Source organism: Vulpes lagopus, chromosome 8 (assembly GCF_018345385.1).
Source record: "Vulpes lagopus strain Blue_001 chromosome 8, ASM1834538v1, whole genome shotgun sequence".
In the NCBI taxonomy this organism is placed as follows: Eukaryota; Metazoa; Chordata; class Mammalia; order Carnivora; family Canidae; genus Vulpes; species Vulpes lagopus.
Genome location: NC_054831.1, coordinates 125752649 through 125770179, shown reverse-complemented (window position 1 = coordinate 125770179; position 17531 = coordinate 125752649). Strand labels below are relative to the sequence as shown.

Below are 17531 nucleotides of genomic sequence, written 5' to 3'. Positions count from 1 at the left end.
AGCTCTCTGTCTCCCCACCCAGAACACACACTCCCGTGGACCAGGAAGAGAAACAGATCTTTGAGCACCCACGACGTGCTGGACATTTCCTGGCCATTGATGCATGAATCGCAGCAATCCCTCGGAACTGAGGCCCAGAGAAAGGAGCTCCCTACCCAAAGTCACATGGTCAGAAAGTGGCAGGACCTAGATTTCAACCAGCTCTGGCTGAACCCAAAGTGGAGAAGAGCTCCTTTCATTGCAATGGGACTCAGAGGTGTCAGGAGTGCAGGTCCCATAGTGGTGGGAGAGACCAGGCTGGAGAAACGTGAGTGCAGGGCTGTTCCTTATCTTAAATTCCACCCATGGGCACCCACAGCACCCCCCTCCCTGTGGCAAGTCACTGGCCGGGCTCAGAGGAGAAGGGGACTGGGCAGGCCGGCTGCCTGGACCTGGCTGCTGGGGCAGGGCAGGCTGAGCATGGGCTGAGGCTGCCACCTGCTGGACAAGACAGACCCAGGCGCAAAGAAGGGGAGAACGGAAGATGGGGACCCCAGGTGCCATCTCGCTGGGACCCCCCACCGATGCTGTGCCTACTGGTTCTGCTTCTCCCAGCCCTCCACTTGTTGGGGACTCCCCAGGCCAAGTACATTCACGTCCTTGCTCTCATCCCACATTCTACAGCTCTGAACTGTGGGGTGGAGGGACAGATGGGGAGACTGAGGTCACTTCGTGGGGCAAGAACAGAGCTGTGAACTCCTGCTCGTGCCTGGCACCCGGCCAAGCACTGAGCCTGCAGCACACACTGGGTCCTCGCCGCTGCCCTGCATGGGAGCTCTTAGAATCCCACACTTACAGAGGAGGAACTGATGCTCAGAAAGGTTGGAGGCCTCTCCCTGAGTGACACAGGTGGCAGGTGTGGGGTCAGGGCTGGAACCCTCAATATCAGAGGAGGAGAGGAAGAGAGGAGAGCGGTCTCTCTCAGCTCTGCCAGCCTGGTCCCAACCGGCAACCCGGCACCAGCCACCACAGGCTCCAAGGCCAGATGCAGGGGCGCCGGAGATGGGGGTGAGGGAGGCAGTGCCGGCAGGGAGGCTGGGATCATCCAGCAAAGGAAGAGGCACCGGCATGCAACCCCTGGGCCTCCCTCACCGCCCAGTACGCAGATGGGAAGACTGAGGCCCAGGGGAGCCACGGGTTTGCTAAGGGCCTCTGAGCAAGCAAGAGGCAGGGCTGGAAGGAGATCCGAGACCACTGACTCCATGGCCAGAGTCTGTCCACCACAGCAGGCTGCCTGCCGTCAAGGCTCACCCATCCTGGGTGTCCACCCCCAAGTGTAACAAATGGGAGGCACAAGTGGAAGATTCTAGAATAAGGCCTGCCACTTGACACACGCACGTGGGGCTTGTTTCTGGAGACTACTAAACAAGGGAGGTCAGATCTACATGTTGGCAAATTGAACACCAATAAAAAATAAATAAATAAAATAAAATAAAATAATAAAAAATAAACATCAGTTCTCTGAGAAAAAAAAAAAAAAACAAGGGAGGTCAGAGCAAGGCTTTGGACCCCAAGAAACCATTTGCTATGTGACTTTTGGTAAGGACTTTCCCCTTCCTGAGCTTGTTTCCTCATCTGTAAAGGGGGGCTTGTAACTTCCTCCTGGGGACATTGTAAAACAGCTGAGTCTCAGGCATAGTAAAGGCCAGCGATGAGGACGCGCTGACCTGGACACACACGCTCCCTTCAGCGGATCCGGGGCAGTGGACATTTCCTCATTTCAGACACTCATGACGCCGGGCTGGGGAACACAGGGGCATCGCTGCGGTCAGCCTGGCTCAGTACCCAAAAAGAAAGTATTGAGTCAGGAAAAATTATGGGAAAGGGGATGTGGGATTGGGGGCAGGGGGAGCCGAGGGGAGGAGGCCGCCCATCCTGCTCCGGGCCCTCCTTGCTGGGTCTACTCTGACACGGTGTCCTCCTGCCCGAGAGAGGGGAAGCAGATTCCAGGACACCTCTGTGACCAGACCAGAATCCTGCCACCCCAGGTGAGGCCAGGCCCCCCGTCCCGGCGAGGGCAAATGGCACTGCCCCCAAGTTCGCCCATGGGGGTGAGTTGGTTTGCAAGAGGAAGCGGGGTCTGCATCGCTAGAGGCCCCATCCTCCATCCGTCCTGCTAGCAGGCCCCAAGGGCCAAGGTGCCCAGGGAGGGGAGGTGGGCTCCTGAGGGCTGGGAGCAAGGATGGGGACGGTGGGTGAGCGGCTGGGTGGGCCAACTCAGCTCTCTCCCTGCCCAGATCCTTCCCCAGGATGGACACGGGGCCCAGCTCCTGGCCCCACCTTGGCCTGAACCTGCTGCTGCTCCTGCTGGCGCTGCCACTGGGGGGCCAGGCCAGCACAGGCTGCTACGGGATCCCCGGGATGCCGGGCCTGCCAGGGGCCCCGGGGAAGGATGGGCACGATGGGCTGCCGGGGCCCAAGGGTGAGCCAGGTGAGTCTGCCGGCCTGCTGGGGGTGGGGGTCACCGAAGGCCTGCCTGGGGGCAGCGGGCAAAGGGTCTGTCTACCTGGGGCTAACCTGCGGGGAGGGGGACATTTACTTGTGTCCAAGACACACTCCCTCATGTCGCACCTGCTCCCAGAGCAGAGTCCGGCTTTCCTGGCAGGTAGAGCCCATCTCTTCTCCGAGCCCAGGACTCGGTCCTCCCCAATTTTGTGCCTCAGTTTCTCATCTGACCAAAGGGAGAAAACAAGAACTCCTGTCCCAGGAGGTGGCAGGGAGGATCGCAGGAGATGACCCTGCAGACCTTTGACAAACTCTAAAGCGCTGTGCTCTCCTGTTATAGCCCCTGCACCACTCGCTGTGCAACATGGACCCCTGGGGGGAGGGGGCCCCCACAGTGAATGTCCACATTGCACAGATGGCCGGGGTTCGAATCCCAGCCCTACCACTTCCCTGTGTGGAGCGCCTCAGTCTCCTCATCTGTAGAATGGGAGATGGTACTCCCTGCCGCCCAGGGGTGCTGGGATGGCTAACCAAGCTGAAATGTAAGACAGCACCAGGCGCGTGGTAGGTCTCGGGTGGGTGGGGCTATGCGTATATTATAGTTGTTATCATAATTTTTTAAAAAATCCGATCTGTGCCCACCTCCCTCCCTAGGATCCTGAGTAGCTGGGGGCATGGGGCGTGAGGAGTCAGGATTGCAGATTGATAGGCAAGCCCTAGCATGAGCAAAGGGGGCCGAGGACGTGAGGGGGCGCGGGAGCTGGGCAAGCGCTGGAGTCCGGGGCGCCTTTTCCATCCGAAGGTGCATATCTGGGATGCAGGTGCATGTCTGGAGCCAGCGGGGGTGGGGGGTGAGACGGGTGAGGCTGGGCAGAGGTGATGGGGGGCGACAGGGGCGGGGGTGGGGTGCAGGGGGGGCAGGCCAGTGGTGAGGAATGTCCTTAGGAATTTCCCCACTGTCCTCTTCCCTCCTGGCAATAAAATGGAATGTTGTCAACATTCCAGAAGGAATTCTCTAATTCAGAGCGAGCCAAATGAGGCCCCTTCAAGAATTCAGACTACAAAGCTGCCTCTGGCCATCTCCCGGCCCAGGGTGGCTGATGGCCATCAATTATTGAGCTCCTACTATATGCCAGGCATGGTTCCAAACGCTCAGCATGTGTTTACCTTATGGAGTAGATAAAATTGTTAACTCTGTTCTACAAGTGAGAAAACTGAGGCCAAAATCCTCTCAAAAAATGCCTTACTGCCATTTTATAAATGTCACGGCGGAGGTTCAGAGAGATTGAGCAACTTGCCCAAAGTCCAGTGGACTCCTGTCCGTCTCCAAAGGCCATGCCTTTAGCCACTACCTTCCAGTGCCTCTGAGGCCCCTCCCCATGGCAGGTCTTCCCCCTCCCAGTCAGTTGGTGGAAGATAACCCAAAGGATGAGACATGACCCTGCACCACTGACAGCATCACCAGGAGCTGACCGTACGGAGCACTTCCTGCGAGGTGCTCCGCACATGCACTCCCCACTCCAAGCTCCCAGGAACTCTCTGGGATCTGTTCTATTACATCCTTTCCTCAATCAGGCAAGCAGAGGTTCAGGGAGGGGAGGGGAGGTCACCTGCCCGGAGTCACAAAGCTCTAGCCTAGGTCGGTTGGATCCTGATCCTCTGTCCTAACCCCAGGACCTAAAGGGCTCACAAAGCCAGAGAGGATCTGTCACAAAGAGGTCTGCACAGACACCCAGCCCTAAGGAAGTCAGAGGAGGAAGGGGCCCTGGGGGCTGGCAGGGTCACCCAGAGAGGACCTCCGGGAAGAGGAGACTAGAGCCAGACCCTAAAAGATGAGTACAGTTTGGATGAGGGGAGGAAAACCTCACAGAGTCTCACATAATCGGGGCTGTCACAAGAATCCCACGCTCTGACTGGGACTCAGCCAGACTTGACTTTCAATCCTGACTCCATTTCCTACTGGCTGCTTGGCCTTGAGTGAGTTTCTGGCCTCAGTTTCCTCATCTGTACCATGAGAGAAGTTGAACCAGCCCAGATGTCATAAGGGGCTCCAGTGGGCTGAATGGGGCCAGGGACGCTGGAGAGAGCAACCCCCTTACTGGGGCATTTCTGTTTGGCTCCATCCAGTGGCTCCCGTGGCTAAGCTGGTCTGGGCTGGTTCCATCTCAGGGACAGACATGAGTTTTGTGGGGCTCTGAAGCTCATAAAGTGTTGAGGGCCCTCTTTAAAAACATAATACAAAATTATAGGTACTTATGTGATTGCAGGGAAGGGGGTAAGCGCTGGAGTCCAGGGCGCCTTTGTGGTTACACAAATCCACACGTGCTACGGAATTGTGTTTGAACAATACGCATCCACAAATGGGTGGCACGTAAGAGAGTTCTGTGGATTATCCAAAGGTCAATTTTCCAGTTTGGATATCGCACTGTAGTTATGTGAGAGGTACCACCTGGGAAGACTAAGTAAAGGGTACATGGGGTCTTCTTGTCCCCTTTTTTTTTTTTGCAACTTCCTGTGAATCTATAATTATTTCAGCATAAGAAGTTGAAAAAATTATAAGTATAAAATTAGGCAAAGGTTCTTGAAGGGGCCAATGTCAGTTAATGGGGCCTAAGGTATAAGTTTCGGCAGCTCTCCTGGAAATGGGCCTCTGACCAGTCTTCTGAGTCTTGTCGACAAGCACTAAAGATGCAGACCTTTCAGGTGAGGTTTGAACTGGTTAATGTTGGGCTCGACATAAAAGTTTGCAACCCACTGTGCAGACCAAATGGAAGCTCTCTGAGGCCACGTGCTGTCCGTGGGCTGATAGTCTTGGCCTCTGACAAGCCCTCTGAGAGACCTCCTGATGCTGGCTAGGCCTCCCCTCTCCATCATAAATGTAAGACTGAGGCCAACAGACCTCAGTCACGGTCAGACGGCAAGTCCACGGGGAGGCAGGACTCCAACCAGGGCCTCCCTCCCCTCTAACTCCCTGCACACTGCCCCCAGGGGTGTTGGTCCATCTGGGGAAGGAAGTTCCAGAGGCTAAACTTTGCTGTGATGTCCCCTGGAGGACACCCCCAAGGTCCCTGTCCCCTGCCCCATCATTTCCTTCCCACCTGCTCTCTCCCTAGGAATCCCAGCTATCCCTGGAACACGAGGACCCAAGGGTCAGAAGGGAGAACCCGGCACACCTGGCTATCCTGGGAAAAACGGCCCCATGGGAATCCCTGGGATCCCAGGGGCTCCCGGCCCTGTGGGACCCCCTGGGGAGCCGGGCGAGGAGGGCAGATACAAGCAGAAGCACCAGTCTGTGTTCACCGTCACACGGCAGACAGCCGAGTACCCCCTGGCCAACAACCTGGTCAAGTTCAACACAGTCATCACCAACCCGCAGGGGGATTATGACACCAGCACTGGCAAGTTCACCTGCAAAGTCCCGGGTCTCTACTACTTTGTGTACCACACGTCGCTGACATCCAACCTGTGCGTGCATCTGTACCGAAGTGGTACCAGGGTGACCACCTTCTGTGACCACCTGTCCAACAGCAAGCAGGTCAGCTCGGGCGGTGTGCTGCTGCGGCTGCAGATGGGTGAACAGGTGTGGCTGGCGGTCAATGACTACAACGGCATGGTGGGCACCGAAGGCTCCGACAGCGTCTTCTCTGGCTTCCTGCTCTTTCCTGACTAGGGCAGTCAGGCCCACTCTCCGGCCCCGGGGCCGCCCTGCCCCTCCTCAGCTTCCCTGCAAGACCTGCTGTGCTCAGGCCGTTCTCTCCACCTGATCCACTCTCCTCCAGGAAGCCGCCCTGACACCCTGCACCAAGTTCTCTCCCTCCTCTGAGCTCCTTCAGGAGTCACTGCTTTGAGACCTTCACCAACACCAATACTGTCAATGGTTTGGTTTTTTGTTTTTTTCCCCAAGTCTTGGGAAAGGCAAGGAGATACAGAAATAAATAAATAAATAAACTGATAAATATGCACGGCTCAGGCTTCTCATTGCCAAGTTCTCAAAAAAACGGGCCCCTTCATCCTCAGTTGTGCACCTGCCACAGCCATCTGCAGGCTCTAGATTTAGACAGAGCATCTAGGTGGTGCTCAGTAAAGTCTGGTGCCAATGGTGAGATGCTCGGTGTCCGGTGGCCATTTGGGAGAGTATGATTAAAAGCTGCAACGGGTCCCCATTAGGCCACCCGCTGTCATTTGTTTGGGTGAGAGGTGCTGCCATCATTAAAGTCATCCAGGCTCACAGGTAAACGGGAGTGTTTGAATTCCCAGATCCATGTTGACCTATGTTGAATTTTGGAAGCACCTGTCACAGGAGGGGTTTGGGCTCAGGTAAGCGCCATGAAGACCAAGAACAGACGTGCAATGAATTTGTGCCGAATATTAATGAGCTAGTTTGGATGAATAAACGGGTAGTGGGTCAATGAGTGATGAAAAGCAGAGTAAGTGAATGAATGAGATGGGCATGAGCCAGTGAGAGAGTAAGAATCTGTCCCCGGGGTGCCTGATGCCCCCCAAATAACTGACAAACTCTGGGAGCCCCCAGGAGCTCAACGAAAACCACTGCTGCCCACAAACCATCAGGCTTCCACTGCCAGGTTCCTGACTCGCGGGCCCAGCTGCTACGATCCTTGTGGGAGCACCGGGAGGCCCGACACTGGCCACAGCACTTTCACGGGGGTGACCACGAGAAGGGTTGACAGTTCAAGTTCAAAAAGGATAAAAAAGTATAACTTCCCTGTGCAGACCACCAGCCTGGCCTCGGAGCCCACTGACACCCAAGGAGAACCTGCCCTCCCAGAGCTCACAGAGGCACCGACCCACTGAGCCGGGCTGCCAGAGCAGCGGCCGCAGCCCAATTCCACGACCACCTCCACCTTGGCTCCTTTGTTCGTGAAAAGGGCCATTCCACACCCTCCTGCCTTTGCCATGTGGTTTCTTCATCCTGCAGAGCGCCCCCCTTCCACACACACACACTAATCCTCCCTCCACCTGGATAGCACACACTCATCTATCAGGGTTCAACACAAAGATCACCTCCCCCATGAAGCCTTCCTCGATTTTCCCATTTGTGTTTCCATGTTTCCACAGCGCCCTCCAGAGCCTTGGATCACAAACCAGTGTCTCTTGAGAAGCTAGGTTGCCAAATCTGGCCGTAAAACAAAATCATCTGCAGATTTATGTACAAAGCAAGCAAACAAAAAACAGCTTTCTGGAACCAAAGCTGTTTTCACAGAAGTTTGGGGAGGACAGGGCTGTGGGTGGGCGGGCGGTTTGCCTGGTGAAGTCAAAGTACGTACGTGGTCCTCCAGTTGTCCTGCCCTAACTGGCTGACACGTCTGCGCCACTGGGTGAGCATCCCTGAGGCCGGGGCCACTTTGATACATACCTGGCACATAGTAGGGATGTGGGAGGTGGGCCGGGGAGGGAGGAAGGAGGGCTAGACACACACACACGCACGCACACACACACACACACACACACACAGTGGGAGCAGAGGCAAGGGCCTGGGAACCCGGCCTGGTACCCGGGGCGCCTCTGGCAGGGCCAGGGCCAGGTCACGGGGCCACTCCCTTCACGGCTGTCCCCTACCAACCACTTAGCAGTCCGCCCAGCAGTGCCTCAAGTGATACATCTTTCTTCTCATTTCTCTTTTGTTTAAAAAATCAATACACCGTTTATGTAGGCCACAGTGTCAGATCAGAAACCTGTACTTTGGAAACGACAATTTTTGTGCCATTTTTATTTTCCATAATTGTTTCCTTGTTGTCCTCTCTTTGTCGGGAGAGACGGGCCTTTGAAAATGCCAGCTTGTCTGCTGGGCTGAGGGGATCCCAGTGAGGGCTTCTAAGGGGGGGCGGACAGGTGAGGAGGAGTGGGGGTGGGACAGGAACAAGAATAAGACACCCCAAGGGGTGGCTTGAGTCTGCCTGAGATTCTCTCTCCCTCTGCTGCTCCCCACCTCGAATAAAATAAGTGAATAAAATCTTAAAAAAAAAAAAAAGAAGAATAAGAAGACATCCCAAGCCTCAAGGAGTCCCTTTCGGACCACAAAATCTTTGTGTTCTTTCTCCCTCCCTTGGTAGGGATCATCCCCTCTGTGTCAGGGAGGCAAGGCATGGAGACCAGCTGGCTCCTACTCAGGGGCTGAGGCCCAGAGACTCCCTCTGCTCCTGGTCCCTGATCCAGGCATGGCTCCTGTGCATCCGGGCTCCGAGAACTCAGTCTTCACCTCGTTTATGTAACACTGTCCTCAGGTTTGCATGGGAGTCTGCCAACCTGGCCCTGGACGTACCAGGTTACTACCTCACTGGCTCCCCTCCCAACCCATGACCTCCATTCATATATGGGGAAACAGGCCAGTAAATGTGCCCAAGGCCACATAGCCAGACAAAGGCAAGGCTGGGGTTCAAACTTGGGAGAGGCTGATTCCCAAGCCCATGTCCATCCTCCCCTCCTGGCTGCTTCCTGCTCTTGGTTTCAAGCTTCCTTGGTTCAAGGTTCCTTGAACCTCAAATTCAAGCTCACCTTTTCTCATTGCCATCAGCCACCAAAGAATTAGAAGCCCGGGCCCAGGTGGCCCTTGGGAACCCTCAGAAGAACACTGGACCTGCAACAACATATGAATTTACAATTTTTTAAAAGATTTTATTTATGTATGTATTTATTTATGTATTTATTTATGCATGTATTTATGAGAGACACAGAGAGAAAGTCAGAGAGGGAGGCAGAGGGAGAAGCAGGCTCCATGTAGGGAGCCCGATGCAGGACTCGATCCCTGGACCCCGGGATCACGACCTGAGCCGAAGGCAGATGCTCAACCACTGAGCCACCGAGGTGCCCCCAAATTTACAATTTTATAGGTACAGAGACTAAGTGGTACAGAGCTCCATCCTTCTCCTGGCTCAGAATCCATTGCCTTCCCCTCTACATCCAGGCTGAGGAACTGTAAAATTGACAGACCCCAGAGACCCTTGGGTTTTACCAAACTGGTCTCTTCTTTCCCTAATACCTGCTGCAGGTAACACTTTTTTCCATCAATCAACATTCACAAGCCCAAAGATTTTCTGTCTCCAAGCACAGATGTCAAGCAGGGCCCTCCTGGCAGCTCCTGGTGCTGGCTGGGCCAGCATTCCTGCGAGGGCCATCACATCACCTTGGATGCAGCCTCAGCAGGCAGCCTGATAGCCTGGTGCCAGGACGCCTGGCCCTCAGTCCCGCAGTGCCACTTGTATGAGGTGTGGGCTCCCACAGTCCCCTCTTTTTTCTTCTTTTTTAAGATTTATTTATTCATTTTAGAGAGAGAGAGCATGGAGGGGCAGAGGGAGAGAGAGGAGGGGAGAAGCAGACTCCCCGATGAGCACGGAGCCCGAGGTGGGGCTCGACTCCACTCTGTGAGATCACAACCTGAGCCGAAACCAAGAGTCTGACGCTCAACCGACTGAGCCACCCGGGGGTCCCTAATCCCCTCTTTTCTGACATTTATCATAGAAGCCATGAAACCAGTATATCATTCAATGTTTAACACCAGTCTCCCCCAGTAGAAGGAGCTCTCCATGGGGACAGGAGCCGTGATTTGCTTGTGGCTCTGTCTCCAGCACCTAGCACAGCGAGGCGCATGATAAATATTTGCTCAGTGATGACTTTCTCCCTCTGTGCCTCAGTTTCCCATATGTAAGGTGAGGGGAATAAGCAGGGTGACCTCCAAGGCCCTCTCCAGCCCTGACTTGGTGTGATTCCAGGATCAACAAGCAATAAGCCCCTGCCTATGCCCATTATTGTCATCGGCTTTGAGCCCTGCTGCAAGCAGAGGAAGGGCTATAAATAAATAATGACCACATTTAAAATTCATTATTAGATAATTTTTTGAGAACAAGGCCAGAGCAGAAGTATAGAATGGGAAGAAGGCAGAAAAGATGAGCCCAGAAAAGGGAAGCCTTGGACATGGCGTGATAGTAACGAGTAACGTGTGCAATATACTTTATGGTTTACCTTCCACTTTCTCCTCCACGATCCCAAATGAGCCCCCCAGTGCTCTGTGCCATCTATAGAGCAAGGGTGATTACAGTCCCATCATCTAGCAGAGGAAATTGGGGCTCCCTTGGGCCCTCCTGGCTGAGAAAATTTAGATCCCCCTTTGAGACCTCAGGAATCAACCTCTGACGAGCGGCAGGGCCAGAACATGAATCACAATTTCTGACTCCAAATCCAGTGCTCAGGCAACAGGCCAGCCATGTTCTCATCTCAGTGAGGAACACCCATGTCTGCTGTAAGGGGGTCACACAGCCAGGGGCCTTGGCATGCAAGCCACCAGCTGTGGGCAGGCTCCCAGGACAGCCTGTTCCCCCAACGGCTGCTGAGCTGGCGAAACCAAACTGGCCACCTACCCTCCTCACTTACAGTAAACCCCCCCAGATTGCAAAAATGGGACCTGAAACTGCCTGGATGGGCTAAGAGCGGAGGGGGTGGCCATCCCGCTGGGCCCAGGGGAGGGGGCCGTCAGAGGAAGGCCCTTCCTGTCTCTGGGGAATGGAACTTCCGCTTTGAGCTGAGAGCAGCAGGCTCCTGGCTCCTGGTCCCACTGCTGCCCAGCCCAGCGGCATCACCGGACGCCAGGTTCCCAGGTGAGGATGGGGCTCGGCCCCCGGGGGGACGGGCCTGCAGGACCAATATGGCCAAGGGTGATGATTTCTGAAGGGTAGCCCTTGCGTCCCCTGCCTCAGAGCCAGCTGGGGCGATTGACAGTGGCAATCCCCAGGGCTCACTCCTAGACCTGGGGAACCAAACCCCCTGGGGGTGCGCTTGGGGAGTCCACTGCTCTCCAGGGCCCCAGGTGATGGGAGGCAGCCTAAGATGGGAGCCACCAACATAAGGGCTTTGGAGTCACCAAGACTCAAGCTGAGTACTGCCTGAGTCTCTTAGATGCTGGTGACCTGGGGCAAGTCACATAACCTCTCTCCACCTACACCCTCTCTGGAGATAACAGAAGCTCTTAGGGTCACTAGGGAGCCCCGAAGGGGATCAGGCTCTCCGGGTGCCTAGCAAACCACCTAGTTCAAGATTTGGCAGAGGCAGAGGTGAAACTAGAACCCAGGTCCCCCTCCACCCAGCCCAGCATTTCTCCAACACCTGCCTTCTCTCATTTCCTCTCGGGCTGCTGAGAAAGCCCAGCCTGGCTCTTTCAAGCAACTAATTTGACTTGTGGGTGGAGTTGTGATCGGTCATGAGTTAGCCCTGAGTGAACCCGATCATGTTCGTACCAGAGGGGGTGAGATCAGAGACACCACACGGGAAACCTCATTCCTCTGAGACTCCGTCTCCTTTAATCCTCTGGCAGCCCCGACAGGTGGAAGTGACCTTTTGCTGAAGAAGCTCAGAGAGGTTAAGGCACTTGCCTGAGGTCATGCAGCGAGGTGGTGGCCGAGGGGATGTTGGAAGTCCGGTTGGCCTGACTCCAAGTTGGGGGGTGGGGCTGGGAAGGGACTGTCGGGGCTGGAAGGAGATGGGACGGCTGGTCACCGGGGAGAGATGTGAGGAGCGAGGCCAGCGGTGGTGACGGGTGGCGAGGGTAGGGGTCAGACCAGATGAGTCCTAGGTCCTTGCCCAAATCTGAGACTCAGTGGCCCCTGAGATGGGCCAGAACCTGGACCTTCCCACTACCCCAACCCACTTCCTGCTTCCCTAGGAAGCCCGAATCTCATTGTGGGTCTGGACCCTCTGCTCCCACCCACCCCCACCCCCTGGTTACAGCTCTCCCACCGCCCGGCTGCACCCGCCTGAGACCTCCTCTCTCTTGAGCCCCGTCTCCCAAAGAGGCTCGATCCTGCTCTACTTTTCCGACCATCCTCTGTCATATCCCAAAGCTTGGGGATTCTTGGATGATGGGGACAATACAAAAATAGCTAATATTCATTTAGCACTTCCAACACGCCAGGCCCTCACTCCTCTGTCCTCCCACCGAGCCTATGTGGCAGAGATGAGTATGATCCCCATTTCCTGGAAGGGGAAACACGCCAGACAGGAGTGACTTGCCTGAGGCCCTCACTGGGAAGGGGCAGAGGCCTGATCTGGGCCTTGGCTGCGTTGCCATCCTTCTGACACCGGGGCAGGGGAGGGGGTCCTCTCACCACTGCCTCTGACACACCGTGTGCTGGGCAGCGACAGCAGCAGGAGCAGTTCAGATGGCAGCCCCCTCGCCTGAGCACTGGCCCGCACCCAGCGCTACCTTAGCCCCTGTCAGGCTGTCTGGCCCCAAAGCCCACGTTTGAACCACCAGGCTCAGCAGCCTCTTAACAGAATATCCTGCGAGTTACAAGATCCAGTGGACGTGGGTTGGCATCCCAGCCACCAGGCGGCCATGTGACCTTGATGGGAGCCCCGCCCTCTCGAATACCCGCTTCCCCACCTGTAGAAGGAGAGAGCAGGGTGCTTGACTGGGGGGCTATGGTAAGGACCACATTAAATGAGATAGTGGCACATGTATATGTGTCCCAGAGCCTGGCTGAGTGTCCAACGCATATGGATTATTGAAGTTGTCCAATCCACCATCCTGTAAAACCTTTTATTTTAGAAAGACAGAGAGAGGATGAGCACGAATGGGAGAGACAGAGGGAAAAGGAGAGAGGATCCTAAACAGACTCTACGTGCTGGGCGTAGAGCCTGACACCAGGCTCAATCTCACGACCCCGAGATCATGACCTGAGCTGAAACCAAGAGTCAGGTGCCTATCGGACTGCACCACCAGGCACTCCTGTCACCTCAATTTTTTACAACAGTGGAGCAGAGCTGCTGTGAGGATGTAAAGTGGCCCGCTGTGGGAAGAGCACAAGCACCCCGAATTCAGACACTCTCAGGAATGAGAACACTTGCAAGAAAACCCAAAGCCCGAGAACCACAGCTTTGACCTCCCATTCCTCTGGCCTCTCACTCCCCTCCGGCTACACTGGCCCCCCACCGGGTCCTCGACACTCCAGGCAGTCCTGCCTCTGGGCCTTTGCCCCCATCTCCTTTCCTCCCCAAATATTCTTGCTCCAGGTCTGAACCTCCAAATCTCAGCCTTAACAGCACTTCTCAGAGACGCTGTCCGCCCCACCCCACCCCAGAAAAACCATCCACCATCCCCTGAACCCCCGTTACTCTCCCTCTCGCTCCAGGCACCCCTGCGTTTCCTACAGAGCACCCTGCACAATCTCTAAGTACCTCCACTTACTTGTAGGTTGACCTGTTTATGACTTGTATGTCCCCCTGCCCCTGGACCGCCAGCTCCGTGGACGCAGGACCCAGTGCAGGGCCTGGTCTGGTGGCTAGGACACGCTCAGTGAACATATGAATGGGAGAATGAATGACTGAACAAATGCTAGGAGTCTCCATGGTAGTAACCTGTTCCGTCTTCTTGTCCTCCCGCAGGAGGTGGCTGAGACAGGGCAGTGATGAAGACCCCGAGGGGCGGCATTCTGGCACTGCTGCTGCCGCTGCTCCTGGGTCTGCTCGAGGTCTCCTGGGCCCAGAGCTGTACCGGACACCCCGCCATCCCTGGCATCCCGGGCATTCCCGGGGCACCGGGCACTGATGGCACACCCGGGACCCCGGGGACAAAGGGAGAGAAAGGTACTGCAGGCTTTGGGGATACGCTCGTGCCTTTGAGCGAGGCGCCACCTCCTGCCTCCCGGTCATCGCTGCCTACCCGAGAGATGGAGAGATGGCAAGAGCACTAGCAAATCCTTCCGCCTGCCAAGCCCCCTCCACCCCCACGATGGCTTTACACAGAGAGAGTTCTGATTCCCATTTTATAGCCAGGAACACTGATGTCCAGAAAAGCTACTGGCTAGCCCAAGGAAGCCCAGTAAATGTTGAAGCCGAGACCAGACCATAGCTCTCTCACCCCCAACTCCAGGTAGAGAGAGAGCACAACTGCAGGCATGCAGCCCCAGACTGCACCCCCCGGCTGGGGTGGCTTCCCCTCTCTGAAATGGGGTCTCCTCACCTATAAAATGCAGGCAGATACTTTGTGGGGTTGTCACAGGGTTCAAATGAGACTTCCCACAGAGACGCCTCCCTGTAAAATGTTCATTTAACCCAAACCAAGCCCTGTCCTCGCTTAAATGACATGTAATCGTCACAATCCTGCAAAATGGCTTCATCCCCATTTTCCAGAGGAGGAAGCTGAGCCCCGGAGAATGTGACTCCGTCGAGGTAGGCAGGACTAACCATGGCAGGTGCGGCAGGAGAAGTACATCTCTGTCCCCTGGGCCCACGCTCCCAGCCCCATACTCCGCTGCCTCACTGGAGAAGACGTCTGTTCCCACACTGTGCCGAACAGAGGGGGAGCGGCCCCCAGGAGTGGCCGTGAGAAGGTTCCAGGGCCCATCTGCAGGCTCCGCAGGAAAGGATGCCGGGATTGATTAGAGCTGTCTTCCCTGGGCCCGGGAGTAGAGGGATGGCACAAGTGCCAAGGATTCAGTATCGAGCTCCAGGCCGGAACCAGGGAGCCTCTGTGAGCTGGTGAGGAGGGCAGGCCCAGCACCTTTCCTAGGGAGACGCTGCTGTCCACGCCCAGGCGTCAGTCCGTGCACGTCCCATTGCAGCCAGGCACATCACAGACTCAGAAAGTGGGGCTGGAAGGAGACTCCCCCACCTCCTTTTCCCTGAGGCCCAGACAGGAGCAGGGACGTGTCAGAGGTCACATGGCCAGGCTCCCCGGCCTCCCAGCCCAGGGCTCTTTCCTTTGGCTTTCAGGAATCTCTGACCCGTCATTTCTCTTGTCTCCCCTTTTCCAGGGCTGCCAGGGCTGGCTGGAGACCACGGCGAGTTTGGGGAGAAGGGAGATCCAGGGATTCCTGGGAAACCAGGCAAAGTAGGCCCCAAGGGCCCCGTGGGCCCTAAAGGTTCCCCAGGCCCCCCCGGAGCCCGCGGCGCCAAGGGTGAATCGGGAGACTACAAGGCCACCCAGAAGATCGCCTTCTCCGCCATGAGGACCATCAACATCCCCCTGCGGCGGGACCAGACCATCCGCTTCGACCACATGGTCACCAACGAGAACCGCAACTACGAACCCCGCAGCGGCAAGTTCACCTGCAACGTGCCCGGCATTTACTACTTCGCCTACCACGCCAGCTCCAGAGGGAACCTGTGCGTGAACATCATGCGGGGCCGGGAGCGCATGCAGAAGGTCGTCACCTTCTGCGACTACGTCCAGAACACCTTCCAGGTCACCACGGGCAGTGTGGTCCTCAAGCTGAGCCAGGGGGAGAACGTCTACCTGCAGGCCACAGACAAGAACTCCCTGCTGGGCATGGAAGGTGCCAATAGCATCTTCTCCGGCTTCCTGCTCTTCCCGGACGCAGAGGCCTGAGCTGTGGGGCTGAATCCCTTCCTCCCCCCGCCCCCCCAGCAATGCTCACTTTACCCCCAACACCACCCACACCCGGCCAAAGCACACAGTAGGGCTCCACGGATGTTGCTGAGTGAATGAGTAAATAAACTCTTCAAGGCCCAAGGACAGCGGTCTAATCCGACTCTGTGTCCCAACACCCGGCACACGGTAGGTGCTCAGAAACGCTGCTTGAATGCTGGTTGAATGAATGAATGAATGAATGACCTCTGAAAACAGAAAGTCTATCTGATTGGAGGTGACTGGAGAGCCAGGCTCTGTGCCCAGCTCTGTGCCAGCCACACAGTGGGAGATGGGAAGGGAGCACCATCTATCGAGCACCTCCTATGCCCGGAGCACTGGACTAGACCCTTCTGTTCTCTCATTAAGCCTCACAGTCATCCTGGGAGATAGGTTGCCCTGCGCCCAGTTTACAGAGGAGAAAACTGAGGATCAGAGGGAGGGAGGAAGGGATCATCCTCCACCCCACAAGCAGAACTGGGTCTACCCACTGATGACCCGAGATCTCTTTCAAGGCAGCACTATTGAGGCCAGCCACTACAGAGGTTTTCTCATCTTCTTTTTTTAAGATTCATTTATTTATTTGAGAGAGAGAAAAGAAAAGAAAAGAAAGAGAGAGCGAGAGCAAGCATGCAAGCAGGGGAGGGGCAGAGGCAGAGCGAGAGAGAGAGAATCTCCCGCAGACTCCACACTGAGTGCAGAGCCTGACGCAGGGCTCGATCTCACAACCCTGAGATCATGACCTGAGCCGAAATCCAGAGTCGGACTCTTCACTGACTGAGTCACCCAGGCACCCCACTTGCAGAGGTTTTCTGCTTATAACGTCATATACCCCCACCCAAGGGATCAAGGGGTCCTCCCGCAATGACCTAACTGACCCTGAAACAAAGACCCTACCCCTCCTGATTCTCCTCACACTCCCCCCACCCCAAAACCATCCTGGCCTGGCCCATGCTCAGCCATCCAGTTAGAACAAAAATGTCACTCCCCTGCTCAATAACCTTCCGTGGTTCCCCTGACAACTGGGTAGAGTCCCAGCCCGTGAGTCTGGCCGTCCAGTCCCACCCCTGCCCCTCCTGGACAAAGACTATCTCCACTGGGGACCACCAGGCCCTCAACCTGTCAGGCCAACCCCGTGCTGCCCCAACTTGGTGCCCCCTCCCCCTTTTTTAAAGATTTTATTTATTTATTCATGAGAGACACACAGAGAGGCAGGGACACAAGCAGAGGGAGAAGCAGGCCCCCCCGCAGGGAGCCCAATGTGGGATTCAGTCCCGGGTCTCCAGGATCACACCCTGAGCTGAAGGCAGATGCCCAACCGTTGAACCCCCCGGGGGGTCCCAGCTCCGTGCCCTTATGCTCACAGTTCCCTTCTGCTCCGCCTCCCTTACTGTCCTGCACAGCCCCACTCAGGCCACATCACCTCCCTGAGGCTGAGCCCTCCCTGCCCTCACTCTTCTCGCTCCTCTGACCTCCCCACCCCATTCCTCACCTGTGTGGGGCTGAGCACACACAACCTGCATCTGCTTCTCACTCGTGCCCAGTCCATCTGCCCAGCTAGGCGGCAAGCTCCTTACCCTGCCCACCCCCACACCCCACAGCGCCCGATATGCACAGCAGCCACTCCGTAAGGACACAGCACCTAACTGGCCAAGGACACAGGACAGGAAGG

At 56.1% G+C, this 17531-nt stretch overlaps 2 protein-coding genes across 2 annotated transcripts; both read left to right on the top strand.

The window, feature by feature from the left end:
• Nucleotides 1-1866: 1866 nt before the first annotated feature.
• Nucleotides 1867-6442, top strand: C1QC (complement C1q C chain). Its single transcript, XM_041764835.1, has 3 exons — nucleotides 1867-2027; nucleotides 2277-2470; nucleotides 5598-6442. The coding sequence occupies exons 2-3, from the start codon at nucleotides 2290-2292 to the stop codon at nucleotides 6152-6154; spliced, it is 738 nt and encodes a 245-aa protein (XP_041620769.1). The 5' UTR covers nucleotides 1867-2027; nucleotides 2277-2289; the 3' UTR covers nucleotides 6155-6442.
• Nucleotides 6443-10937: 4495 nt separating this feature from the next.
• Nucleotides 10938-15967, top strand: C1QB (complement C1q B chain). The gene is made up of 3 exons (XM_041764857.1): nucleotides 10938-11093; nucleotides 13876-14076; nucleotides 15246-15967. The coding sequence occupies exons 2-3, from the start codon at nucleotides 13899-13901 to the stop codon at nucleotides 15818-15820; spliced, it is 753 nt and encodes a 250-aa protein (XP_041620791.1). The 5' UTR covers nucleotides 10938-11093; nucleotides 13876-13898; the 3' UTR covers nucleotides 15821-15967.
• The last annotated feature ends 1564 nt before the right edge of the window (nucleotides 15968-17531 follow it).